Genomic DNA, 25,544 nt, shown 5'->3' with positions numbered 1-25,544 from the left:
TAGTGTACATATAGAAGCTGCGGCCACTCGCGATATGGCTATTAATCCCTTCAGGCAGACTTCCGGATCCAGGCTACTCGGTGCCCTTAGGAGCCCAGAGACCCGCCGGCGCCCGTTGTCGTGGCGCCGGTCGCCCGGGCGGACCCGCGGGACCCAGGCCCTAACGCGCGCGGCACTCTGTGCGCTCATCGCGCCACCCCTTGTTGCCAGGGCGCCGCGCGGCCGGCCTCGGGGCGCGGCCCAGCTGAGGGCACAGAGCCTGGCCGCGGGCACGCGGGGCGGTCAGAGCGGAGCGATGGGGGCGTCACGGGCCGGAACACGGGCTTCACCTCGGCCGCAGGCTGAGTCCACGGCGCGGCCGCGGCGTGGTTTCCACAACACGCTGCTCTTCTACTGGAGGAAGCGGGAGCGCCGCCACGGACGACGCAAGTCAGGCTCGGGACGCGGATCGAGGCTCAGGGGCGCGGCCGGCACCCGGGTTTCCGACCCCGCGCCCGCGCGGGCCCGGACCCCTGCCTCCTGCTCTGCGGCCTCTCCCGCGCACGCCGCGGACCAGACCCCCACCCCTCCGCCGGACCCCGCCCCGGCCCCGGACCCCGCCCCCAGCTCGAGCACCGCCTCCGCGCCCGTGCCCGCGGCCGCGGCGCGCGCGGCCGGCTCCTGTGGCCGCGCCCTGGCGGCGGCGCGCGCGCTGGCCTGGAGACCGACTTGGAGGCCCATCTGGAGGCCGAGCTGGCCCGGCAGGCATTGCGCGGGCAACATGGCGGCGCCCGGCGAGCGGGGCCGCTTCGGTGGCGGGAGTCTCTTCTCCTTCCTGCCCGGCGGCGCGCGCTCGGAGGTGATGGACGATCTGGTGACGGACGCGCGCGGCCGGGGCGCGGGGCGGAGAGATGCGGCCGCCTCGGCCCCGACCCCACCTCCGGCGCCGGCCTCCGATCCTCAGGTCGCCGAGGACACCTCCCGGAGGCGGCCCTGCCGGGCCTGCGTGGACTTCAAGACGTGGATGCGGACGCAGCAGAAGGTGCAGATGCCCGGGGCGGCCACCTCCCCTAGTGCCGGCCGCCACGCTTGGTTCTCAGGCGTCCGCGCCCACGTCCCGAGGCCCAAGCCGAGCGGTCCCGCGGGCCCTATGCCTCACAGACTTGTGCCCTCCCCCGCCAGGGGGCTGTCCCTAAACCTTGCCCCCAAGGGAGGCCCGGCCTTTAGGGTTTCAGCCACGTGTGTGGCGGATCAGCGGCCGCAGGGCTGTCTCGAGTCAGTGGGCCTCTGGCTGGGGTGGGGAAAACGGGAGCTCTGCGGGCTTCCTCCGGGGAGACGAACTGACCCTTGGTCGACCTCCTTCCGCAGCGGGACAGCAATTTTAGGGAAGACTGTCCTCAGGATCGCGAGGAACTGGGCCGGCACAGCTGGGCTGTCCTCCACACCCTGGCTGCCTACTACCCTGATTTGCCCACCCCAGAACAGCAGCAAGACATGGCCCAGTTCATACATTTATTTTCCAAGTTTTATCCGTGTGAGGAGTGTGCTGAAGATATAAGGAAGAGGTAAGTGTGTCCGCATCGTCCATAGGCCGCAGAGCAGTGCCCCTGGAGCCGGGGCCTATCGCCCCCACCCCCCTGATGTCATAAAGGAGAGCCTGGAGAAGCAGGTGCCTGGTGGCAGAGTAGCCCCAGCACAGACCACCAGCAGTGGGCACTGGATCAACCCAGCGGTCTCCTGTCCTCTAAGGGCCAAGCTGCATGGGGCTGCTGCTCCAGAGGCTCCCAGCCCGGCCTCACTTACAGAGTCCCTTGCTGAGTCCTCCTGGAGGCTCGAGCAGGTTCATGAGCCCACCTTGCCTGACGTCTGGAGTAGGACTGCTGATTTTAAGGCCTTGAGAACCCACTGGTTTTAGGAGCAGCCTTTTCCTCACTGGGGAGCCCAAGAGCTGTTATTTGGCACCTCTAAGTGTTTCTGCGCTGAAGGTGGGGGCCAGGGCAGTTAGAAGAGCTCTCTTGCTGGGTGGAGGCCCCAGGGCCCCAGGTGCTAGAAATAGGTTTCCTATTAGGCCTTTGTGTGGCCCCACCCCTTAAACACTGCCCGGGGCCAGGGATGCTGGGGTGAGGCTTCCTGATTGTTAGGAGGTTATAAAGTTGCATCATTGGTGTCTTAATCCCTTGCTTTGAGTCCTGGTCAGGTTTGGCCCAGCTCCCCAGGTAAGGGTTGAGCAGGCCTAAGAGCGTGCCAGTGTGGGAGGGTTGCAGGGCTGCGTGTGTCTGTGTCTCAGAGCACAAGGGCCCTCCTGGGTGTCGCCAACAGCAGCGCCCCAGCTCTCCTGCCCTGATGGAGCAGGCACAGAGCTGGTGGGGCAGGGGCGGTGGGACCGCTGCCTGTCCCGCCTTCCACCTGCCCCCCCCCCCCACAGGATATGCAGGAACCAGCCAGACACTCGCACTAGGGCCCGCTTCAGCCAGTGGCTGTGCCGCCTGCACAACGAGGTGAACCGCAAGCTGGGCAAGCCCGACTTCGACTGCTCCCAGGTGGACGAGCGCTGGCGCGATGGCTGGAAGGACGGCTCCTGCGACTAGGTGGTGGCCAGCAGAGCTGTGGGACAGCAGCCTGGGCCTCCGGGCAGCCTGGCCAGAGGGGGTCAGGGCACTCATTAAAGTGCGTCAGAGCCAGAGCCTGTCGTGTGTCAGTTGGATGGTCCCCAGACACTGCTCAGGGGCTCCTTCCCTCTTAGGTTTGGAGGAAAAGTGGGGTTCCTGCTGCAGACACCCCAAGGGCTCCTCCTCAGCCAAGGCCCGAGGGGCTGCAGATGAAGGAGGCAGGAACAGCCCGGTCTGCACCTCCCATTCAGGATGCGGCCTCCTGCTCACCCCACATCCTGGTGCCCGCTTCCCCGCACAGGAAGGTGACAGGCCTGCCCAGGCTCCCTGTCCTTCTTGAGGGCTAGGCCGTTGTCTCCTTACCCTGTAGCAAGAAGGGACGGCGGTGGTGCCGGCAGCTCAGTAGGCCCTGTGCTTTCTGCAACTCAAGGAAGGCCTGGGGGCTGAGCTCTCCTTCTGGGTCAGTGCCTGCAAAGCGAGCACAGGCAGGGTGGCTTCCCCGGCGGTCCCACCGGCACTGCTGCTTGCTTCCTGTCCAGCACGTATACCTGTACCAGGCCTGTCAAGAGGCTTTGCGGGGCCACTGTTCTCAGAGCTCGAGACCAAAATAAAATGGTAGAGAAGTGACTAAGGGCCTGGCTTTGGTGTGTTTTGTGCTGGGACTTGTGGCGACAGACAGGGCCTGCCCTTGCTGCTCCGCTCAGCTGCCTCCTTTCATCCAGGTTCTGCTCCGGAGGAGGAGGACAGGGTCCTAGGGTGGGAGCAGCCTGGGAAGCCCCAGGAACAGGAAGGAAGCCCAGTGCTGGAGCAGAGGGAGGGTCAGGGGTGAGTGGGAGGTCAGATGGCACGAAGTCTTCACATCCCCAGCAACTTCACATCCCCAGGACTCTGTTTTTAACACCCACCTCTTGTGACCGGAAGGTCTTGGAGGATTTGGAGCCAAGGAATGGCAAGATGACTTCTGGAAGGTTCTTCTGGCTGCTGAGCTAGGATGAGGCAGGTATGGGTGGGAGCAAGGGAGGGCAGGCACCCCCCTGGCAGCTGAGTGGGAAGCTTGCCCAGGATGGGTCAGAGAAGATCGACAGAGTTGACTGGGGGGTTCGGGCCCGAGCAGCTGGGAGGATGAAGTTGTTCCCAGTATCCATGCTCTGGAGAACACTGTAGGCAGAGCAGGCATGGGGTGACTGGCGTGTAGCTTTTGGCCCTTGCCAGGTCTGCCCGGCTACATGCCCCCAGGCTTGGCTGCCAGCCCACACGGCCCAGCAACAATGTGTCCATCCCTGCAGTCATCACATACGGGTCCTCTCTCTCCCTGTGGTGTCTTAGTCCCTCCCTTCGGCACGGCTCCCTCCGCATCTTCACCCAGCGGGCGCCATGGGGGTCCTGGCTTCGGCAACACCTTCCCAGAGAGGACAGCAAGGCAAAGAAACTGGAGGCAGGAAGCAGCCAACAGAAATCGCTCTTCTCTCCTCCCCTCGAGGGACTGTTCCCAGCACATGGCTTTCTTCTGGCTTCTCTCATGTCACCTGCTAGTCGGAGAACCAGCCAGCTTCTCCAGGGAAGCCGTTGGCTCAGGAACACGGCTCCTGGAGGAGCTCTCCTGTCCTGCCTCACTTCCCTTTTCCCCTAACTCTGACTTCCTGGAGGTTTCACCCCCCAACCCAGGCTAAGACAAGTAGGACTGTAGTTCAAGGGGAGGTTCTGGCTCAAGCTGTCAGGACTCTCACAGAGGGACTGGGCAGAGAGGGAGGAGAAAAGTCGCAGGATCATGCCCGTGGGCTCCCAAGGTTCATAGATTACAGGGGCTCACAGGGTTATAAGAGGAAAGAACCCTAAAAGGGTGGTAAGAAGGGCCTGGTGAAACAGGGACATAAGGAGGGGGTGACATCTGGAAGCATTTCCAGGAGGGTGGTCATGTCTGAATTGCCCTGGGACCAAAGGGGGAAGTGGCCGCTGGTCAAGACCGATCGGGAGCTGTCACCGCCAGATGCAGTGACGGACGGGATGCACAGTGTCGGGGACCAGTAGTAAGACTGGTGGGTGACACTTCTGGCCACAACTGCCCTGGGGTGGGACCTACAAGGGGCGAGCCCGGCATCCCCTTCTGTCTACAGGAACAGCATGGCCAGGGGCTTCCTGATGTGCTGGAAGAACTCAGCCAGTGGTCCACGTGTGGTACGAAGACAGAGATAGTCAGTTCCTTCCGTCGTCCATGGGGCTTGTGAAGGGCCTGGCACTGTAAATGCTCAGCAAAAGCAGACGTTTCTTGCAATGCCCTGGACAGTCATCTGGGACCCTGCCAGGCCGGCCAGGAAGGAGCATGAGGGAGGGACCCTGTCAAGCTTGGGCTGCGGGAGCTGCTGAAGAGCCCAGCAGGGGCCCCCATCTTTCATGCTTCTTCCCGTCCCTGAGCCCCAAATTAAACATGCCAGCCACAAGTCAGTTGGGGAGACTCAGGAGTGTGAAGGGCTCAGTGAGAGCCCTTGGAATGACAGCATCTGGCCACAAGAGAGGAGCAGAGATACTCCCACCCATGCTGGTCTGTGTGCTTGACCTCCTGGACAAGTGCCCCTGGGGGGCAGAGGCCTTCTCCCTCCCTGACAGGGAGGCTAGAACCCTGATGGAGAAGCTGGGGTTGCAGTTGGGGGGTTATAGGAAAGGGCCCAGTAACTGATCTCTGGTCTAAGGGGAACCTGGTTCAGGGAGTCGGGTTCCCCTTCCCTGAGGGCTGGAGGGTGGAGCTCCGCTCATTGGGATGAAGCTGGAGCCCTTGGACCTGGGTTACCCCAGGGGCGGGGTCAGGTTTGTCCCTTCGCCTGGCTGCAGCACGGGCTGACTCCTGACTTCGCCTGTATGGGGCGGTGGTGGACTCAGTCCCCAGCCCCCCAGTGCCCCTCTTGGGGGCTTGGGGGTGGTCTCCCATCTCAGACCCGGCTCTCGCAGGTGAAGGGGGATGGGCGGGGCGGCGGAGGGAGGGATGGGCTTCAGTCCCGCACGCGGACCAGTTGGCGGGGGGCACGGGCTCGGCCCCGCCCCGCGCGCCCCCGTCGCGGCCGGCGCGCGCTCCCGGGAGGCGGCGACAGCAGCGGCAGCACCAGCAGCTTCGGCAGCACACCCGGGCGGCCTCGGGCGGGGCCGGCCGGCCGGACGGACAGACAGACAGAGGGTGCCGGGGGCGCGCGTCCCTCCTCGTCCGGCCATGGAGGGAGCCTCGTTCGGCGCGGGCCGCGCGGGGGCCGCCCTGGACCCCGTGAGCTTCGCGCGGCGGCCCCAGACCCTACTGCGGGTCGCGTCCTGGGTGAGTGACCCCGGCCCCGGCCCCCGCCCCGGTCTCGGGTCCCGCCTCGCCTTGCATCCCACGTCCCTCCCCGCTACCCTCGCCCCTCGCCCCTCGACTCCATCCTCGTCCCCGCCGGCCCCTCCCCCGCCGGCCGCAGGTTGGGGTGACGTCACCGGGCTGGGCGCGCCCACCTGCGGGAGGGGGAGGGGCCGATGGCAACCACCGGGGACCTTGAGAGGTCACCGCCCGCCGCCCCCATCCTCCAGTTCTTCCTTAGGTGTAACTCAGTCCCCTTCCTCAGCCCCTGCCCCGTTTTTCCTGTCCTCACGACCTGGAAGCGGACACAGGGGCGGGGACGGGATTGGGTTTGAGCCCTCAGCCTCAGCACGAGGAGGGGGCTATGGGAGCCGAGTATTACCAACTGGCGCTTACACCTGCTTCTCCCTCACACACACCCTCCAGGCTCCTTCCAGGGGAGCTGGCCCTTTCCCAGGCCCTCCAGGTGCAAGTGTGTGTGTGTGTGTGTGTGTGTCCGCGCGCGGGGTGGGGGTGCTCTGGGATCCCTCTGGGTGGGGCAGCAAGAAGGGGCTCTGCCCGGGGAGGGCTTCCTGGGGGTGGTGTGGGAGGGGCAGATTTGGGGACAGCCTAGACTACTGGGGCATCCCTAGGCCAGGTGGCCTGCTCCTTCTTCTCACCTCTCCAGGCAGGAGAGACGAAAAGGTGGGGTGAGGATCTCTGGGTTTTATTTAGCTGGTGGCTCCTGCTGCCAGCTGCACCGAATGGCTGGTCTTCAAGGAGAGCAATGCCCAGGGTGAGGTGACTCGGTGCAGATTAGGAAGTAGGACCCCTATGTTCTGGTGCCAGCTCGGGTCCGACTTGTGGACTGCTCTGGGCCGATGTGTCCATGCCCTGCACCTGGGTTTCCCTCTTGACTCCATTTCAAGGAGCTGGAGAGGGAGAGGAGAAATCAAGTTGAAACTGGAGATCTTTTTTTTAGAAACACAGGGCTACCCAGAGCTAAAAGAGCAGCGTCTAGTTTAAAAAGGATGATGGTCCAGAGACGTCTGGTTGGCTCAGTCTTTTTTTTTTTTTTTTTTAAGATTATTTATTTATTTATTTATTTGACAGACACCATAAGTAGGCAGAGAGGCAGGCAGAGAAAGAGAGAGGAAGAAGCAGGCTCCTGGCTAAGCAGAGAGCCCGATGTGGGGCTCGATCCCAGGACCCTGGGATCATGACCCGAGCCGAAAGGCAGAGGCTTCAACCCACTGAGCCACCCAGGTGCCCCCTTTTTTTTTTTTTAAGATTTACTGGGCGCCTGGGTGGCTCAGTGGGTTAAGCCGCTGCCTTCGGCTCAGGTCATGATCTCAGAGTCCTGGGATCGAGTCCCGCATCGGGCTCTCTGCTCAGCGGAGAGCCTGCTTCCCTCTCTCTCTCTCTTCCTGCCTCTCCATCTACTTGTGATTTCTCTCTGTCAAATAAATAAATAAAATCTTTAAAAAAAAAAGATTTATTTATTCATTTGACAGAGAGAGATCACAAGTAGGCAGAGAGGCAGGCAGAGAGAGAGAGGAAGGGAAGCAGGCTCCCCGCTGAGCAGAGAGCCCAATGCGGGGCTTGATCCCATGACCCTGAGATCATGACCCGAGCCGAAGGCAGCGGCTTAACCCACTGAGCCACCCAGGCGCCTCTGGCTCAGTCTTTAGAGCATGCGACTCAGGGTCATGAGTTCAAACCCAACGCTTGGCATGGAGCCTACTTAAAAAAAAAAAAAAGTATAAAATGACTATGGTCTACTGCCTACCTGCTTTCCAGCCCTTGTGGTAAGGGGATGCTGAACTTGAGAGTGAGTGAACCCCAGAGATCAAGAGTATCGCCCCTCTCTTTTTTTTTTTTTTAAGATTTTATTTATTTATTTGACAGAGAGGTCACAAGCAGGCAGAGAGGCAGGCGGGTGGGCGGGGTAGGGGGAAGTGGGCTCCCTGCTGAGCAGAGAGCCTGATGCAGGCTCATCCCAGGACCCTGAGATCACTACCTGAGCCAAAGGCAGAGGCTTTTTTTATTAAATTTATTTATTTATTATTTTTTAAAAGATTTTATTTATTTATTTGACAGACAGAGATCACAAGTAGGCAGAGAGGCAGGCAGAGAGAGAGGAGGAAGCAGGCTCCCTGCTGAGCAGAGAGCCCCATGCGGGACTCGATCCCAGGACCCTGAGATCATGACCTGAGCCGAAGGCAGCGGCTCAACCCACTGAGCCACCCAGGTGCCCTTTTTAAAAAAGGATCTATCTATCTATCTATCTATCTATTTATGTGAGAGAGAGCGAGAGAGCAAGCGTGCATGAATTGGGGGACAGGGGGAGAGTGAAAATTTCGCGTATACTCCCCTTTAAGAATGAAGCCCTCCTTGGGGCTCAATCCATGACCCATGAAATCACTACCTGAACTGAAATTAATAGTCAGATGTTCACCCGATGGAGCCTCCTAGGTGCCCCAATAGTATCGCCTTTGAGCCCAAACACTTACGGTGCTATATAATCAGCCACAGGAGGCTATCATCCCTCCAGGGCCCACCAAGGGTGGATGCTGCTGGGTGGTCGTTATTTTCTCTGGCCCCAACACTCCACGAACTGGACCTGTTACTCTATTTTGCATGTTAGGATGCAAGGCCACACAGCTCCCAGATGCTGAGAGTGGGTTCCGTGCAGGGCTTGGGTGACAGCTTTACCACTGTCCCTGCGCTGCTCCCCCCTGTGCTCTGGCCCCCCTCTTCTCCACACCTGCCTCCCACAGCGCCACCTACTGGAGACTAGGAATCATTGGTCCAGGTGAAGGCTCCTGTTCCTACAGTGTCTAGGGGACTGTGCAGAGATCCTGTGGGCCCCACAGTGTGCCAGGGACCCAGTCTGACTGTCAGCCCCGTCTTTTATCAGCCAAGTGACTTCAATAATTGAAGCCCCAATTTTCCCATCTATGAAGGGGATAACAACGGCCCCCCGGTGGTTTGGGGGGAGGATTCTAGGAGGAATGCATGTAAAGTAGCGGTTTTAAGCATGGTGCTTGGGCATAGTAGATGCTCACTAAATAGCAATGCTGTCCATAATTTTAAATACCTGAGGGAGGTATTTAGAGGAGTGCCCGAAGACCCCATCCACAGATGGGGCCTGTGCTGCCGGGGAACGAGGGGACAGGCCAGAGGACGTGAACAGTCGCGCTGGTGACCGCGGGGAAGGGGACCACCGCAGGGCCCTGAGCGCCGCCCGCCGCCCGCAGGTGTTCTCCATCGCCGTCTTCGGGCCCATCGTCAACGAGGGTTACGTGAACACCGACAGCGGGCCCGAGCTGCGCTGCGTCTTCAACGGGAACGCGGGCGCCTGCCGCTTCGGAGTCGCCCTCGGCCTTGGGGCTTTCCTAGCCTGCGCCGCCTTCCTGCTGCTCGACTTGCGCTTCCAGCAGATCAGCAGCGTCCGGGACCGCCGCCGCGCTGTGCTGCTGGACCTGGGCTTCTCAGGTGGGCGGGCCGGGCTAGGGGGCGGGCCTATGGGCTCCGCGGGGCGGGGCTAGCCCGCGCTTTCTGAGGCGCGGCCCGGAGGTGGGCTCTAGCTTCGGGGGCGGGGCCTGCGCGCCGGCCTCCTGTGACCCTCACGCCTGCGCGCAGGGCTTTGGTCCTTCCTGTGGTTCGTGGGTTTCTGCTTCCTCACCAACCAGTGGCAGCGCACGCCGCCTGGGCCCGGCACGCTGCAGGCGGGAGACGCGGCGAGGTCCGCCATCGCCTTCAGCTTCTTCTCCATCCTCAGCTGGGTGAGTGCGGCCGGCGGGGGCCGGGCCGGGGCCGGGGTGGGGCGGGGTCGGTGCTGGCTGACCCCGGGCTCCCCCTCAGGTGGCGCTCACTGTGAAGGCCCTGCAGCGGTTCCGCCTGGGCACGGACATGTCGCTCTTTGCCACCGAACAGCTGGGCGCCGGGGCGGGTCAGGCCTACCCTGGCTACCCAGTGGGCAGCGGCGTGGAGGGCACCGAGACCTACCAGAGCCCTCCCTTCACCGAGACCCTGGACACCAGCCCCAAAGGGTACCAGGTGCCTGCCTACTAGTGGCCGGCAGGCCCCCACCGGGGATCGAAGGCTGCCCCCAAGCCAGAGTCCAGGGTTTCCTGGGACCTCCCTCAGGTCCTCCTGGCCTAGCGCCAGGGCCAGAGAGGGTGGCCACTGTGGGCCGTCTGGGGCCAAGAGAGGGTAGCCCCCAGGGTGCCTAGGCTGCCCCCCACCCCAAGTTCACCCTGTTCCCTTAGTTGCTGAGCCCAGGCCTGAGGTCCTGAGGAGGGGACAGTGCAGCCCTGGACATGTATCCTCCAGCCTCTAGTGGATCGGCCTGCAAAGGGGCCATTCCCCTCACGAGCCAGCTAGCCCGTGGCTCACCTGTCCACTCTGGGGTGAGGGGTCTAGCCGCCCTCTGTAGCTGCGTGCAGGGGCTGTCCCCGGGAGCATGGGCACTGCTCCCATCCCATGTCCCTAGGGGTAGTGACAGTCCCTGGTCCTGTGGTGGTGGTTCACCCCATGGGGCTGTGTGCAGTCTGTCTGGAGCCTCCATCCGTTTGCTCTCACGGGTTCGCTAGAGTAGCCTGGTCCTGTCGATGTTGTGATTGTGGTCAAGTCTTCGGACTTCACCTCGTAGTTCCCCGCAAGCAGCCTCACTGCCTGTGGCCCCTGCTCCTGCCCCTATCGCCCTTGGCCCAGGAGTCTGCCCAGATGTGGGCACTTGGGGCTAGGAAGGCACAACATGGTTGTTGCACCAGCCCTCTCCTCAAGTAAGACCTTGCTCGAGGGAGGCTTGGGGCACTTGGGTGCCTGGCAGGACAGGTGCCTCACAAGGAGGGAGGCCAAGAGTCTCCATGTACCCACAGTGCCCTGGACACGGCCCATCTGTGCAAACCCCTTTACCCTCAGCTTCCTGGCCCAGCCCCTCAACAACCTGCCCTGCACCCCGTTTTAAGGCACAGCCCGAGGTTGGGGTCCCTCTGCGTAGCTGACTACTCATGCATCGCTCAAAGCTGGCTTTTCACATCATGTCAATACAGAACGTTCTCACAGACAGCACCTCCCTCTGGAGTCCCGATTGCGTGGCTCCCCTGTACGTTGTAGCATAGACAACTGTGTGGGTATTTAAGTGAACATGTTTACAATTTTTGTATATATGGATCTTTCTCTCTCTCTTCTGAAAGAACACTCCGTGATTGTGTATCTCCCGTGTCCCATGTTCCAACCGCAACTTCTTTACAATAAAAGACTGTAAGTGAGTTCACGTGGCGCAGACGCTCGGCTCGCGGAGTCATTTCTACCCCTGTCCCTGTGGGTGCCCGAGGTTGGGATCTGCCCTCTCGGGGCCCAGAACCCAGGAAGGGGCAGCAGGTGGAGGCCAGGCCGGCGTCCACATTCTGGGGATTCCTGAGGCTCCCCACGCACATCCGGCTGGGCTGCTCCTGGGTTGGTCAGAGCCAACCCTTGGAAACGCTGGGGAGACGCCCACCTCTGCTCCTTTTTAGAACAGTGGGACTAGGAATTACTACTTGCAGTTGCACATTGTTCACAATTCGTTCATTGGTCTGCGGCTGTGAACTTCTTTTGTGCTACTCCCGCGTTCTTCAAGGATAGTTTTCCTGCAACTATAAATGTGAGGTCCTATTCCTTAGAATTTTGAAGGTCTTCCCTGTGTTATCTTTTAGGATCCCAGACTATTGACGAGAGCAGTGGTAACAGTATGATTCGTATTCCTTAGTGGGTTGTTTTTTCCTCTTTGGTTGAACGTATTGGGATTTTTTTCTAAATTGTGTTCTGTCGAGATGTAGCTTTTTAAAGAATTATTCTTGTTAGTGCTTTTTTTTCTGAAGATTTTATTTATTTATTTGATAGAGCATGCAAGCAGGGGAGCAGCAGGCAGAGGGAGAAGCAGGCTCCCTGCTGAAGACTCGGACCCAGGACCCTGGGATCATGACCTGAGCCGAAAGCAGATGTATAATTGAGCCACCCAGGGGTCCCACTTTTTTTTTTTTAGATTTTATTTATTTATTTGACAGACAGAGATCACAAGTAGGCAGAGAGGCAGGCAGAGAGAGAGGGAAGCAGGCTCCCCACCGAGCTGAGAGCCCTATGTGGGGCTTGATCCCAGGACCCTGAGATCATGACCCGAGCCAAAGGGAGAGGCTCAACCCACTGAGCCACCCAGGTGCCCCATCCCACTTTATTTTTTTTAAATAACGATTTACTTTTATTTAAGTAAATCCGTACCCACCGTGGGGACTTAACTCAGGACCCTGAGATCGAGTCACATGGTCCTCCCACAAAGCCGGCCAGGCACCTAGTGCTTGTTTAGTTTTCTTCCCTCACCCCACGGAAAAGCAGTCATGTCTCTGCATGTCGTCGTCTTTCTTGGGGCCCCGTTGGGTGCTCAGGTGACAGGCTTGCAGAGCCACCTTCCATGGCCCACCAGTTCAGCCTCTGGAATCTCCCCAGATTCGTCCTGTTCGTTTCCGAACCCATCCACTGGGATTTTTATGTTGGTTACTTGTTCAGGTCTGTGTAGTAATGTCCCAGCCGAGGGCAGCAGGACTGAGAACCATCCCTGGGGCTGGAGGGCTGGCTTTGCCACATCCAGGCTGGCAGGGCAGTCTCTGGCAAGTCTCTTCTCTGTGCCCCAGGCTCCCCTTCCCAAAGAGGACGTAATAGTTGCAGCCACGAGGGTGGGGCCACTGAGCTGGGCTTGGCACAGTGCCACACCCCCTCAGTGGTGCCGTGTGGTGAGGTGGTTCTTGCTTCGTGAAGGATAGCTGATTCTCCTCACTGTTAACGAGGTCCCCCATTTTCCAGATTACTCTTCTATGGGGCTGGTTGTCCTGGGGTCTGCAAAGGGGGCATCAGTGGTGAGGGGCTCCCGGCCTGTCCAGGGAAGACAGGTGGCTTCCACACAGCCCAGGGGAGGGTAACGAGGGTGAAGGCTCTTGTCTGTGGAGGGGCCCTGAGCCCTGGCCAACGCAGCCCCCCTCGACGCCCCGCATCATGCAGCCAGTGCCGGTGTGGCCGGGCGCCCCTCCCCGACTCCCAGAGACAGGTTTCTTCTCATGTGAAGACATTTCCTGTGCCTGATTTGGCTGTGTTTAGAACTGTCTTCTGCTATTTGTGTGTTTCAGGCAGAAAGGGGTGCTTTCTGTCTGGTCCCCTCCCCACATACTGTATGCAAATAATGAAGCACAGATTACTTTCTGGCTGGATGTCACACGCACCCCCCACTGCTTCTGGAGTGCTAATAGCTCACTACTCATCTGTGGGTGCAAACCTGGACTGTGTAGGACCCCATGCTCTGGAGGGATGTTTTACTGGTGACACGAGTATAGGTCACACATGGCCATGTCTATTCCTGGAAGGCCTGGGCAGTGCCAATGTCCAGGACTGGGCCCCGGGCCCAGACCAGCTGCCATGTCCTGAGAGCAAAACCCAGCTGCCCAGCTGTGTGCACGGGTCACCCCCTCCGCAGCTGGCCCCTGGCTGGCTGCCAGAGCTGGAGCCGCAGACGACTCTGAGTACCCCTTGCTGCAGGGTTACCTGGGAGGGCAGAGGAGCTCAGAACAACCAGCTATGTGCATTATTGCAAAATAAATTTATTTGAAGATACACGGTCTTATAAAAGGTCAGAGGCAATTTGAGATCCCAGATTCAGCTTGTCTCATACAAAGATTCAACTTCGAGGAGCACAATTTCGTGTCTGCTTTTAATCCTGAATGTTCTTGAATCACGAAACAGCCAACCGTTTACACAACACTCTCAACACGTGACTCTGGCACCGGCGGCTCCACAGCTTCTGGCTGGGGGGCCGCCCGCGCTGCAGCCCTCGGGCTCGGGGGGCCTGCAGAGGGCCGCTGTTGTCACTAGCTCTGACAGCACGGACAGGTTCCCGCGTCCCGGCCCTTCCCTCCCCTCACACCTTCCAAAAGCATGAGAACTCAAACTCAGACCAGCCCACCACGGAGGGAGAAGTCTTCGAGCTTCCCAGGAGGAAACAGGATGGACTCCTACGTGATGGTGTGCAGACAGGGCAGGCCTTCCTGGCGAGCCCAGCGGGCCGGCCGGCAGAGGGGCCAGAGCAGGTGGCCTCACCAGGGCCTTACCTGGCTGTGTGGCAGCCCGGAAGGAAGGAGGAGGGAGGAGGCTCCTGGGTGTGGCAGCTCCTGCCCACGCTGGCGGGAGCTACGTGAGGATCCTGGCAATGGCTTGCAGGGAGGGGAAGTCGTGGTCCTGGGCGGCGTGCAGTGCCTGGTGGCTGCTGACGTCCCCGTGCGCGAGCACCTGCTGGCAGGTGGGGCACACGCAGCAATCCAGGCCTGCCGGCCGGGCGCTGCCCTGCCACGCGCTCTTCTTGTTCTTCTTGGCCTTGGTGCCAGGTCTCTCCCGGCCCCGGAAGTGCGTGTGTGCGGACAGCAGCTCCTGCTGCTTAGCCGTGTCGGGCAGCAGCACCAGCAGCTCGTTGAAAATCTTCTGGAAGTTCTCCCCGAGCAGGTCGCGGCAGCTCTTGTAATACTGGGCTGCGGAGATCACGCCCTGCCACCCAGAACCAAAGCCAGTCATGCCCAGGCTGGGCTGAGCCCCCACAGTGACCGCACTGGCCCCCCACACCCCTGCCTGGCTGACCTGTCTGAACTCCCCTGAGTGGCTCTTGAACTTGCCGAAGCGGGCCTCGTCGCTCTGCAGGAAGTCCCTGATGGACTGGATGAGCTGCAGGTTCCTTTCCCGGAAGTTCTCAGGCACCAGGTAGGCCTGGGGCGCAGCTGTCAGCCTGGGCCTGAGGGTCAGGAAACAGGCAGGAGGGGGCGCCTTAGCTCTTTGGGGTGGCCCAGGGTGAGGACACTCCCCGGCCTCCAGGGGCACAAGGCGGGGTGGCCCACCCCTACTTACGCTTTCGTGGTGGTGACAGTGCTGGGGACACAAGCTGGGTGGGAGCCAGGCAGGAGGCCTGAGAAGCCAGGGGGTGGCTTGCTGATGGGGGGCACCAGGCCAGGGGGAGGTGGGGGTGGAGTGCCCTTCAGGAGCACCACAGCACTGAAGCCTGTAGGGGAGGCGGACCAAGACCCAGATGGTGACCTGTTCTCCACGTGCTCGGGAGACTTCCCTTGCTGCCCCGCCTACCAAGGTTAGGCTCCGTCCACAAGCCACCCTCCGCCGGACAGCAGGCCCAGGGCCCGACAATGCCAAGAGGCAGCACATACACTGAGCTCCTGCCTGGCAATCCCGGGCTGGGGCGACTTCCTCCCCCAGCTCCAGAAAGTGCCAGGGTTGCCCCATCTCACAGGGAGGGCAAGCAGCCTGCTCATGGTCAGTGGTGCTATTAGGCTTCCCTCCCCTGCCTGCTAGCCTATCACCGCCCCTCACGGTATGCTCCCCTGGGACCCCGGGCTCCAGTCTCACTCTCCCACCCTGGCCCCCTTCCAGATACCCAGAAGCAGACCGCAGGCAGACACACATACCTGGGGGAGGGGGCATCCTGGGTGGACAGGGGACTCCAAGCGCGGGGAAGTCTTCCTGGGGTGTGGGGCAGGGGAGGGGCCCCAGGGGCCGTGGGAGCCCAGGAGGTTCCTTGGGCGTGCTGCGAGCTGGGGCCGGCCCCTCTGTATGTCCATTGACAATGAGGGCAACGGGCCCCTCGGCTCTGCCAGCGCTCGTGGTGGGGGTCTGCTCGGCCCCAAGGGGCCCATCTTTGTCAGGGGGCAGTGGGGGCGGTGAGACGGCACCTGGCTTCTCTGAGCCCACCTTCTTCTTTTTGCCGACCTTGGTGAGGGTCTGGGTGGAGGCCAATGCCAGGAGGGAGGAGACGGCTACCGTGGTGGGCACACTCCGCAGCTCCTGGGCAGTGAGGCCGGTGCGGCCGTCCTCCTCCTCCTCCTCTGAAGGCGGTGGCCCAGCCTTCTTGCTGCCCTTGCCTCCCTTCCCAGCCTTCCTGGCAGGCTGGCTGCTCCCGCTGGCAGCTGGGGCCCCCGTGGTGGGATGTGCCACCTTTTTGCTGCCACTGCCGTTCCAGGCAGAAATGAGACTGGTGGGGGCAGTGCTGGGCTTGGAGGCGGAGGACACCAGGGCAGGGAAATCGTCCTCCTGGAAGGTGCTCCTGCCCCTGGCAGGGACAGGGTAGGTGAGCCCCAGCCCCACGGGGCCTGGGGCCGCCACTGCAGAGCATGAGGAGGAGGAGGAGGACGTGGAGGCGCAGAGGCTGGGGAAGTCTTCATCCTTGAGCTTCGAAGTGGGAGGTGGGAGGGTGCTGAGCCCAGGGAGAGGAGTAACGTCAGTGGCCTGTGGGCCCAAGCCCACCCCACCCCCACCCTGACCCAGTAGTGCATGAGTGTACCTTGGAAGCACAGCCCCTGGGGCTGGGCCGGTTGCTGGGGTGCCCTCTGGGCTCACAGGACCGTTTGGCGAGGCTTCCTTGAGGCCTACGAGGCAACGAAAGGACCCAACGTCAGGGATGAGAACATCTGGGGGTGAGAGCAGACCCTCCAAGGGGTGCTCAGGGTTCTGCCCTGTCACTCCTGGGCACTGTGCCAGCCGGGAGCCTGCCTCGCACCTCCCAGGCGCCCACAGGCTGCACCAGCTCACCTGCACCTTCGCCCTGAGTCCGGGGCGGCCGCCGGGGGCCTCGGAGCTCCTCGAGCCCTCGCACCCCTGCCTCGTCCTTCTTGGCTCTGCCACCCTCCTCCCGGTCTTCACTCCTGCGTGCCTCCTGCTGCTGCTGCTGCTGCTGCACGGCCACCGAGGCCCGGATGGCCGCTGCTACTTCCCGGTCCTCTTCTTCCCTGGGAGGGGGAGGCCTTCAGGTTGGGCAAGGCCTGGGACCGGGTGCTGTGCAGGGCGAGGAGCTGGGAGGGGCCTCCCCCCAACCCCAAGCCTATCCTCCGTTGGAGACGTCCTGGGGCCAGCGAACCCTGCACCAGCCAGCCCTCACTGGCCAGCAGAGGGGGATGCAAATGCAGCAGGACTCCTGAGCCAGCTGGTCTCAGGCTGGGGCTCCCCAGGCAGCACACAGGCCCAGTGCTGTGGGGTCCAAGATGCCTCCATCCTGTGGGACACTGGGGACAGTGCCTGGCCTGGGCACGTGCCTGCAGCGTGAGCATCTCATGGCCTGCTTACACTGAACCCCATCAGGGACACAGGCCCCTCTGGCGCATCCCCACCTGCAGGGTCCTGGCGTCTCTGGCTAGAACCAGAGAAAAGAGAAGGGGATGTCTGCTCACTCAGGACACTAAGCAGACCCCACCACCAAGCCAAGGACACCAGACACCAGTAAGACAACGTCCCCAGAACCCCGTGCGGGGTGCTAACGCAGCTGCAGGCCGCGGCCACCGCCTCAGAGGTGGCACCAGGAGAGTGTCAGCAGCACGCAAATCCTCCCACCTCTTGTACCTCCAGCTTCCTCGACGGTTCTGCTGGGCTCCACGACCACTGGCCCGGCCAGCACGGCCTTGGCGGTTGTACCTGTCCACCTCCTCGTAGTCCTCACTCCCGACGACTCCTGCAGCGGGCACAGAGCCTGTCACGGGCCTGGGCCAGACTGAGGCTTGTGCTCACCTTGCCCAGCAGAGACCTCCTCACTCGCCCAGCAAAGGAGCCCGAAGGACCCACTCAGACTCCTCTGGGGTGCACACCAGCCCCAAGGGGAGAAGGGTCTGCCACGGCCATAGGCACTCCACAGGGCTCTGGCCCAGGAGCCAACCCCGACCCTCGCCCCCCGAACTGTCGATGAAGACACCAGGAGCTCCCTGGGGTGACCGGTTTCAGGTGTGTCCTCTGTCCCACCGACACACGATGGGTCAGACTGCGGAGCGCACGCGGCTACAGCCCGAGGGAGCCCCGCTCACTCACCCTCGTTGCGGCGCGAGTGCCGGGGCGCATAGCTGAACTGCAGGTCGATCTGCCGATTCTGGCGGGCCTCGGCGCGGCTCCGACTGTGGCAGGTGGTCCTGTGGGCCTTCAGGTCGATCTCCGTGCGGAAGGCGTGCGTGAACTGCTCCGTGCTGCAGCGGCCCTCCTCGCACAGGAAGTGCTTCTCCCGGAAGTGCTCTCGCAGGTAGGCGTAGTCGCTGGCGAGGCGGGGTGTCAGGCGGGGTGTCAGCGGGAGCTGCAGGCAGGCCCTGCCCACGGCCCCTCCCCTCTCCGCCCCACCCCATCCCCTGAAGCGCCCAAGGCCCTCGCCCACCTATAGTAGTCCTGGGCCCCCTCCGCGTCACAGAAGTGGCAGAAGTAGTGGTCCCGGCGCAGGTGTTTGAGCAGCTCGTCGTTGTCCAGGTAGCGCTCATCACAGAATTTGCAGAGCGGGTGTCCACGGTGTGAGGTGTCATCGGGGTCCCCCTGCATTCGGTGTCGCGCCAGGTCCTTGCGCGAGTACCACTTGCGCTCGTAGGTGAAGATCTGCAGGGGAGAGGGTGCTGGGCGCGGGTGGGCCCCCTCCCACGACCCCCAGGGCCCAGCCCCCACCTGCCTGCACCTGGCTCTCCCCGCCCCCACAGGCACACCTTGAGGTGCTTGAGGCACAGCTTGCAGCAGAAGAGCTCATGCTGCTTCCGCATGTGCTGCTCCAGGTCCCCGAAGAGGCCAAACGGCGGCAGCGCAGGGCACTGTGGGCACTCATGCTGAAGCAGCTGCCTAGAGAGACACCAAAGGCCCCCGACCCTGTAGGCACTCAGGGTGGCTGTCTCGAGTGCTGCTAGGACCAGCACTCCCCCATCCCCGCCGCCCCCCGATGCCCTGCATCACTCTGCCCGCGGAGTCCAGCTGCTCCTGGCCTGGATGGCTAAGCATCAGCAGGGCATGAAAACTGGGCCCACACCAGGGCCCACCCCTCTCCTGGAAGGGAATGATCACCCCCAAGACAACTGTACGTACCCCTTTACAGGGTTTTGCTGCCACAAGCTAAGAGCCCAGTTCCCAGGAGCTCCAGTGAGCATGGCAGAGCCTCAGAAAGCAGGCACCATGCGCTATCCTGGAGTGCCTTCCCTGGACTCACCTTTGCTCCTGCCTCCACCGCCCCCGCAGGCAGGAGCAACCCTGTTACAGGAGAGGAAATGGAGCACGGGCCCTGACATCTGGTCCCAGGGCTGTGAGGAACACAGGAGGGGACCAGGATGTGCTCATTCCCAGTGCTGGGCTGGGCACAGCCCGTCAGAATCCCAGGCTGAGGCTCCCTCTTACCTGTACAAGGCAAAAACTTTTCCATCAGCAAAGTAGATGTCGTATTTCTTCTCGTGCTGCAGCTGGTGGAGGGAGATTGTAGCAAAGGCAGGAAGCTTCTTCCCAAAGACCACCTGGAACCAAGTGAGAGGGGGGTGAGCAGGGCCGCGGACACCTGGTGGAGGACCCTGTCAGGCGGAGAAGAGGGAGGTACTCAGCCCCTGGTGAGAAGGCCAAGGCGGGCCCCACAGCAGCACTCTATGCCATCCCAGCCTGCCCAGGCCCCTCTCCTCACCTGTAGCCAGAGGGCGAGCCCCGGGTGAACCGTTTGGAGACACAATGCCCGGCCTCGCCACCAGGGGGCGGCAAGATTCCCCACTTATCCATATCCACACCAGCCCCATAGGGGGAATGGAAGTCACCCCAGAGGAGGAGACGTCAGCAGTGAGCCCCTGGGGCCAGTGACCTGGACCACATGGTTGGGCAAACCAGGCCTTCATCACATGGGTGTTGAGCACAGGGCAGAGAAGGGAGAGATGCCACCCAAAAAGCCGCTAGGGAAACAATGCCACCAGGACAAGCCGGGCAACGACACATCAAGCCTAGCCACCCTCCATCCACCTGTGATGCCACAGGAGAGGCTCCCCCACAGGACTCAGCCACAGCCCTTGGCTGCCTCCTGCTTGTTAACCAGCTGTCGGGGTGCCAAAGTGCAGAGCTGGGGCGTGCTGGCCACGACCTGGGTGCAGACCCCTGTGCACCTGTTTCCCAGGACATCTCAGGTACAGCCTGCCAGACTGCCCCCTGGCAAACCCCTGTCCCAGTGCCTCCAGGACCCTCCTGCAGGCTCAGGTCTTCCCTCTGCACGAATGAGGGCCCTGCTCCTTCCAGCACTCCCTCTTCTCTGGACCACGACCATACTTCTGGTCTCTCCACAGCCCTTCCCACTCCACTACTGTCCCCTCCAAGTCTGGGTCTGGTTCGCTTGCCTCTGTTCAGAGTCCTCACCTTGGGAACAATCATGTCAAGGTCATCTCTGCTCTGTTTAGGCTCAGCTAGGGAGGATGTCTGGGATCACAATGGCCATGAACTTGGGAAAGCAGAGGACTGGCTGGGGAGAATGGTGGTCACACTGCCCCCAGCAGCTGGATGCTTAAGACTAGTTCCCTGGGAGTCTGGGAAGAAGCTGGGGGGCTCAATGTGCACTAATGATGACACACTGTGGGGCGAGCAAGCTGACCCCAAGCCCCTCACAGGAGCCCAGGGGAGGTACCCTGGTCCAACCACACCCATTCTGGGGGAGGCAGAAGGATGAGCAGTGCCCCTGCGTCATCCTGTCTGGTGAATGCAGCCACCCGCTCCCGCCCCTGCCCCCACCCCACATGGAGTTTGGGCAGGTGCTTCACTGCAGCTACGCTCCCATGGCTCCCCCTCCCCCTGGTTTCCTTCCCAGGCCTCTGGACCTCACGCTGGCCTCTTCTCACTGGATCTGCCCTTCTAGGACATGGCCACACCCAGCCCTCACAAGGGCGCCTTCCCAGTCCTGACCCCAGTTCGTCCCATCTCTTGCTGGGGTACCAGCGCCTGCACGCACAGGACCACGAGCCAGGCAGAATGCTGCTGGCCGGCCACAGATCAGAAGGTCTGTCGTGGAACCAGCTGCTGGGACTCGGGGAGCAGGGAGCAGGTTCAGGAGCCCCAGTGTCCTCCCTCCCACAAGGGAGCCCCTGCCAAAAAGCATCCAAATCCCACAGACTCAGCAGAAGAACAACTTCCTTCCCCAGAGGAAACCTGTGCCAAGATGCCACTGTCACCACTGTCCCCCCAGCTCCAGCGCCTTCCTCTCAGAGGTCTGATTGGACCCACCTCGGGGGGTATCTCACTGCCGGCACCCTCGCTGTGGACAGAGGCGGGGTGCAGTTCCCAGGAGGACTGCCAGGCTGTGTGGGCGGAGGTGGTGGGGGAGAGGTCTGTCTCTCCAGAGCAGTCTCTTGGGAAAGCCAATGCTGGGCACACCTGACCCAAGCCAGGAGAGGGGTGGACACTGGGGTGGCTCAGAAAGGGACGAGAACTGCAGGAAGAGGGATGTGGCCATGGAACACAGGTTCAGGGCTGGATCTGAGAATGAGGGTGAGCAGGCTTGGCACCGGGGGCAGGAATGGCAAAACGCTAAGGGCCCCTCCTAGACAGGCTGTAAGAGCAGGCTTGGGGCCCCCAAGGCCTGTGCCAGTGTCAGGACCGGCGAGGAGTACACAACAGGACAGTAGTGCAGCCTGGTGTAGCCAGCATCCCTGCCCCCCACAGAGAGTGAGATGAATGGTGAGACCTAGTCGCTGGACAAGGACCACGGGGTCTGACCAGGGGTGGGGAGGTACCCACCAGAGATCCAACCAGCATGGCCTGAGACCCACCCATGCTGCTGATCATGATGAAGGGGTAGGGTTATGGATCCAAGGAGAGAGGCACAGGCCAGGCCTAGATACTTGAGGATGGACCATCCTGGGAAGCCCCTGGGTCAGCCAGGCTGTCAATGTCCAAGAAGGAAAGGGCATCCATGGGTGGGCCCCAGGATGGTTGGGCTAGTCCCTGAAGAAAGGGAGAGGGAGATGGGATGAGAGCCCTGCTCGGACCCCCGCAGGGGTGGGTGTGTGCTCCTGTCTGGGGCTTTGCTGCCCCCCACTCCCAGTACACAGTGGGCACTCACTGTGACTGAGTAGAAGAGGGTATGGGTGGTGCCAGCAGTGACCCCTGGTGAGAGTGAGCCGATGGCAAGGGTGGGTGGTGAGGGCCCCACCTAGGAAGTTCAGGCCCCAGAGGAGGCAGGCGGACCAGGCTGGCGGGGAGGGGCCCTGACACGGGACTAGCAAGGACAGGCAGCAGGCCCCGCCTCCTGACCTGCGTCACCCTCCCTGCATGTCTGGCCCACGAGATGGAAGGGAGGTCACACTAGCTCAGATACACCCCACTTGGTACGGCGGCCCCATCAAGCCTCTCTGCTAGAGACGGGCATCGGGGCAAAGCGGAGAGCAAGACTGGAATCAATGGTCAGAAGAACAGGGACTGTGGGAAAGGTGAGACGGCCGCTGACGCTGGTCTTGACTAGGAGCCAGCCTGGCCTCCAACCTGAGCACCTGCTGGGCGGTCTGGCTTCATCTGGCCCCCACCTGACCAGCAGCTGCTGGGCTGCTCTGCGTCTGCTCTTTGCAACGCCTGCCCCACAGTGGGCACCCGGAAGCCCTGAGTCGAGGTGGAGGCCTGTTCCGCACAGCATCTTGGCATGCTCTCCTCGGGATTTTTACGCACTTAGTCCCAGCGCAGAGGACAGAGCAGAGACAGCCCCTGGGGGTAGCTGCAGGATTCCCGAGTGGGCATGGGACATTCAGAGGACAGGGCAGAACTCAGCCGGGGAACAGGAACAGCTAGGGTAGAAGTGCCAGTTCAAGGTGGGAGGAAGCAAGATGAGTGAGAGGATCATCATCTCCCAAAGTTCCCAGGACACCCTCCTGATGCCCAGTAATTCAGGGCAGGCCCAAGAGGTATGCCAGAGGGGCGCCTGGGTGGCTCAGTGGGTTAAAGCCTCTGCCTTCAGCTCAGGTCATGATCCCAGGGTCCTGGGATCGAGCCCCACATCGGGCTCTCTGCTCTGCAGGGAGCCTGCTTCCTCCTCTCTCTCTCTGCCTGCCGCTCTGCCTACTTGTGATCTCTGTCTGTCAAATAAATAAATAAAATCTTTAAAAAAAAAAAAAAAAAGAGGTATGCCAGAATCGGCCAGAGGCACCCAGTGCCAAAGCACACCCCTGTGGGAGCCTGCTAACAGCTCATGTCAAGAGCTGCTTGCCACAGAGCACTGGGAGGGTGTGGGACCCACAAGGACCAAGAGAAGCCAGATGCCAGCCATAGCAGCCACACAGAGATGTCTTCTCACTTCCGGAGGAGACCTGCAGCCCCTGCCTTCCTGGAAGGGAACTACGGGTGCATTGGGAAACCTGGCCCTTCAAGGGTGACCTCATGCCAAGCAAGACTGGCAGAGCTGGAAGGTGCTCACTAAGCTACTGGCCCAAGGTCCTCCCCATGATTCCTGTACCCCAGATCTCTCCCAGGTCCATCTCTTGTCCACCCCATTACAGAGTAACGGCATCTCTGTCTTTTTTGAGAAGAGCACAGAGTAGGTGCTCATGAAATTACAGCATAGCCTTGGCTCCCCTAACATAAATGTCCACCTAGAACAAAAATAAAAACACAACTAAGGAAACCTACTGCTCAACAATGCCGTTTCTGCGTCACTTCTAGGAAGAAGAAAGTCAGATTCCCTGGCAGATGTCACCAGCCCAAGCTTTCCATGAACAAACCAGAGGAATTTCACAACGCTGGAAGCAAACATATCTCAGACCAAACCAAGGGAGCGCCAGCTAGGTGCTCCCAGCCAGCATCGGGCATTTTGGGGGGGGGGGGGGCACACTCCACGGTGCCCTCTCTGACCCCCTCCAGGGCTTCCAAGTCTGGACAGAGTCAGAAACATCCCGCCTCCACTCTGGTCCTGACCCCCACCCCCACCCCCGTTGGAACTGGCAAGGAGAAAAACTTCTAACACTTTTGTCCCCATCCGCCAACAATCTAAGCAAGTCTCGGTGGTTCAGCCTTCCCCCTCCGGTGAGCAGGTGTGAGTACCTCAATAGCTCAAAGCACCAGTCTCGGGAGGACCTTGCCCGGGTTACCCCGAGGAGCCACACACACAGCTGGGCTGGAAATTCCCACTCTGACCCTCTGCTTCCCGGACAGACTGCCATAACCGTCCGGACAGACTGCTATAACCGTCCCCATAGGGACCGCTCCCTCGACCACCCGGCGGGGCCACCTCTTGCCTGCCTGCCCCAGATGCCCCCCAGTCGGCAGCCCGCCCCGGTGGGGTGGGGGCCGCCGCCAGGCCTGTCTTTTGGAAGCCGGCGCCGCCAGGCCCGCGGCCGGACACCAGAAAGGCAAAGTCCCCTTCCGGCCGCGCCCCGCGCCCGCCCCGGCGCCCCGAACGCGCGGCCCGGCCGACGCGGCGCACCTGGCGCAGCTCCTCGCGGCACACGGCGCAGTAGCGCTGCTCGCACAGCACCCGCATCTTGGTGGAGCAGCGGTAGCACACCGGGTGGTCGCAGCGGCCCAGCGCCGTGGCCTCCAGGTCCCCGCAGCACAGCACGCAGCTCCCGCCGCCCCGCTCGGGCGTCGCCACCGCCTCCAGGGCCGCGCGCCGCCCCTCGGCGCCCGCCGCCGCCACCACCGCGGCCGCCGCCGCCGCCGCCATGGTCCGGGCTGCGGCCCCCTCCGGCCGGCGCGGCGCGGCCTGGCTCCCGGCGGGCCCGCCCCTTCCGGGCGACGTCAGCGTCCCGCCCAGCAACGGCCCCGCCCAGCGGAAGCGCGTGCCGTCACTTCCGCCCCGGCGAGGCGCGGACAGGGGGCCGCGGGCGGGGGCCTGGGGACCGGACGAGGTGCGCGGGCTGCGGAATGGGGGCGCGGGCTGGGGACTGGGGGCCAGACGGCAGGCGCGGGCTGGGGGCCGGGGGCCAGACGGGAGGCGCGGGGGCTGAGAGGCCCCGGCCGGGGCTGTGTGCCGGGGGCCCGGGCAGGACCGCAGCGCGCCCCACTGCGCTGCCGACGCCGCGCCGCTGGGCAGCTTGGAATTTCGGAGCAGTCGCGGACGGCGTTCCCCGCGGTGCAGCGTGAGTGCGCCCCCGTTGTGGGTGGGCCGTTCTCGTGCAGACGTGCTGTCCCGAGTCGATCGGAAACCGCACGTCCTGCAGCTTATTTGCTAAACGTAGCCGCCGTGTGGGGAGCCCATCGTTTCCCCCCAGCCCAGGCCGCTTGTATTTGCAGCTCACGCAGAAACAGGGCTGGTCAGCAGGCGCACCCCCGCCACACACACATACCCTGTCCCAGCCTCCCCAAATAAGAAACTTCTGCAAATTGTTATCATAAAAGACCGTTTTTTAATGACCTCCATCTCGGAGCCAGGGGCTATCTCTCCGGATCCTGATAAGAACTCAGGCTCTTCACTGGCACCCCCAACCGACCTCGGGGGCTTGGTGCAGAGAAGCATCAGGGCAAGCTTGCTAAGTGGACGGTGGTGAATACTGGGCTTCAGGCCCCTGCAGGGAGGGCTTCCTCGCTATCCTTGGGGGACAGGAACACTCCAGACGTCCCTTTTGCTATCAAAGGAGGAGAGTCAAATCTGAAGCCTTCTAGAAAAAGGCAGTGTGTTGTTGGGGAGCGAGCCTGGACTTGAGAATGAGACAGAAATGGGCTTGAAACCCCAGTTCAGCCACTTATTTGCTGGTGAACTTGGTTAGCTCATTGAACCCTTGGCTTCCTCACTCTTGAGTTGCAAAACGGTCATCATCACATCAAGTAAATCTGGTGGACAGGCCACATGCAGATGCCTCCTCACTGTCACAGCCCCACTAAATGACGGCAGAGGAGTAAAAAACTGCCAGTCC

The 25,544-nt window shown here is 61.8% G+C and overlaps 3 protein-coding genes across 6 annotated transcripts; 2 read left to right on the top strand and 1 right to left on the bottom strand.

The window, feature by feature from the left end:
• Nucleotides 1-681: 681 nt before the first annotated feature.
• GFER (growth factor, augmenter of liver regeneration) lies at nt 682-2,662 on the top strand. Its single transcript, XM_059155315.1, has 3 exons — nt 682-1,021; nt 1,348-1,544; nt 2,405-2,662. Exons 1-3 carry the CDS (start codon nt 761-763, stop codon nt 2,565-2,567), a joined length of 621 nt encoding a protein of 206 aa, XP_059011298.1. The 5' UTR covers nt 682-760; the 3' UTR covers nt 2,568-2,662.
• Nucleotides 2,663-5,636: 2,974 nt separating this feature from the next.
• SYNGR3 (synaptogyrin 3) lies at nt 5,637-11,178 on the top strand. The gene is made up of 4 exons (XM_059155316.1): nt 5,637-5,886; nt 9,144-9,381; nt 9,529-9,671; nt 9,751-11,178. Exons 1-4 carry the CDS (start codon nt 5,788-5,790, stop codon nt 9,958-9,960), a joined length of 690 nt encoding a protein of 229 aa, XP_059011299.1. The 5' UTR covers nt 5,637-5,787; the 3' UTR covers nt 9,961-11,178.
• A 2,315-nt stretch (nt 11,179-13,493) lies between these two features.
• Nucleotides 13,494-24,401, bottom strand: ZNF598 (zinc finger protein 598, E3 ubiquitin ligase). 4 transcript variants are annotated; one of them, XM_059155304.1, is made up of 12 exons: nt 24,116-24,401; nt 19,087-19,199; nt 18,411-18,540; nt 18,095-18,306; nt 17,761-17,978; nt 17,302-17,410; nt 16,498-16,694; nt 16,250-16,334; nt 15,378-16,162; nt 14,809-14,959; nt 14,545-14,695; nt 13,494-14,454 (listed from the first exon to the last, which is right to left on the bottom strand). In XM_059155304.1, the coding sequence occupies exons 1-12, from the start codon at nt 24,353-24,355 to the stop codon at nt 14,104-14,106; spliced, it is 2,742 nt and encodes a 913-aa protein (XP_059011287.1). In that variant the 5' UTR covers nt 24,356-24,401; the 3' UTR covers nt 13,494-14,103. The 4 variants fall into 4 exon arrangements, with proteins under 4 accessions (XP_059011287.1, XP_059011286.1, XP_059011288.1 ...); XM_059155303.1 differs by having other exon boundaries at nt 17,293-17,410; nt 24,116-24,400; XM_059155305.1 differs by lacking the exons at nt 19,087-19,199; nt 24,116-24,401 and adding an exon at nt 18,902-18,967 and having other exon boundaries at nt 17,293-17,410.
• Between the last annotated feature and the right edge of the window lie 1,143 nt (nt 24,402-25,544).

Source organism: Mustela lutreola, chromosome 17 (genome assembly GCF_030435805.1).
Source record: "Mustela lutreola isolate mMusLut2 chromosome 17, mMusLut2.pri, whole genome shotgun sequence".
NCBI classification, from domain to species: Eukaryota; Metazoa; Chordata; class Mammalia; order Carnivora; family Mustelidae; genus Mustela; species Mustela lutreola.
Note: the sequence above shows the minus strand (reverse complement) of the source record. Positions and strands in the feature narration are given on the sequence as shown.

Coding starts and splice junctions, on each gene's coding strand:
- SYNGR3 (XM_059155316.1), top strand. CDS start 5,788: ATGGAGGGAGCCTCGTTCGGCGCGGGCCGCGCGGGGGCCGCCCTGGAC. Junction 9,382..9,528: donor GCTGGACCTGGGCTTCTCAG/GTGGGCGGGCCG, acceptor GCCTGCGCGCAG/GGCTTTGGTCCTTCCTGTGG. Junction 9,672..9,750: donor TCTTCTCCATCCTCAGCTGG/GTGAGTGCGGCC, acceptor GCTCCCCCTCAG/GTGGCGCTCACTGTGAAGGC.
- ZNF598 (XM_059155303.1), bottom strand. CDS start 24,355: ATGGCGGCGGCGGCGGCGGCCGCGGTGGTGGCGGCGGCGGGCGCCGAG. Junction 18,307..18,410: donor TGTGCCTCAAGCACCTCAAG/GTGTGCCTGTGG, acceptor TCTCCCCTGCAG/ATCTTCACCTACGAGCGCAA. Junction 14,455..14,544: donor ACTCAGGGGAGTTCAGACAG/GTCAGCCAGGCA, acceptor TCTGGGTGGCAG/GGCGTGATCTCCGCAGCCCA.
- GFER (XM_059155315.1), top strand. CDS start 761: ATGGCGGCGCCCGGCGAGCGGGGCCGCTTCGGTGGCGGGAGTCTCTTC. Junction 1,022..1,347: donor GGATGCGGACGCAGCAGAAG/GTGCAGATGCCC, acceptor CTCCTTCCGCAG/CGGGACAGCAATTTTAGGGA. Junction 1,545..2,404: donor GCTGAAGATATAAGGAAGAG/GTAAGTGTGTCC, acceptor CCCCCCCCACAG/GATATGCAGGAACCAGCCAG.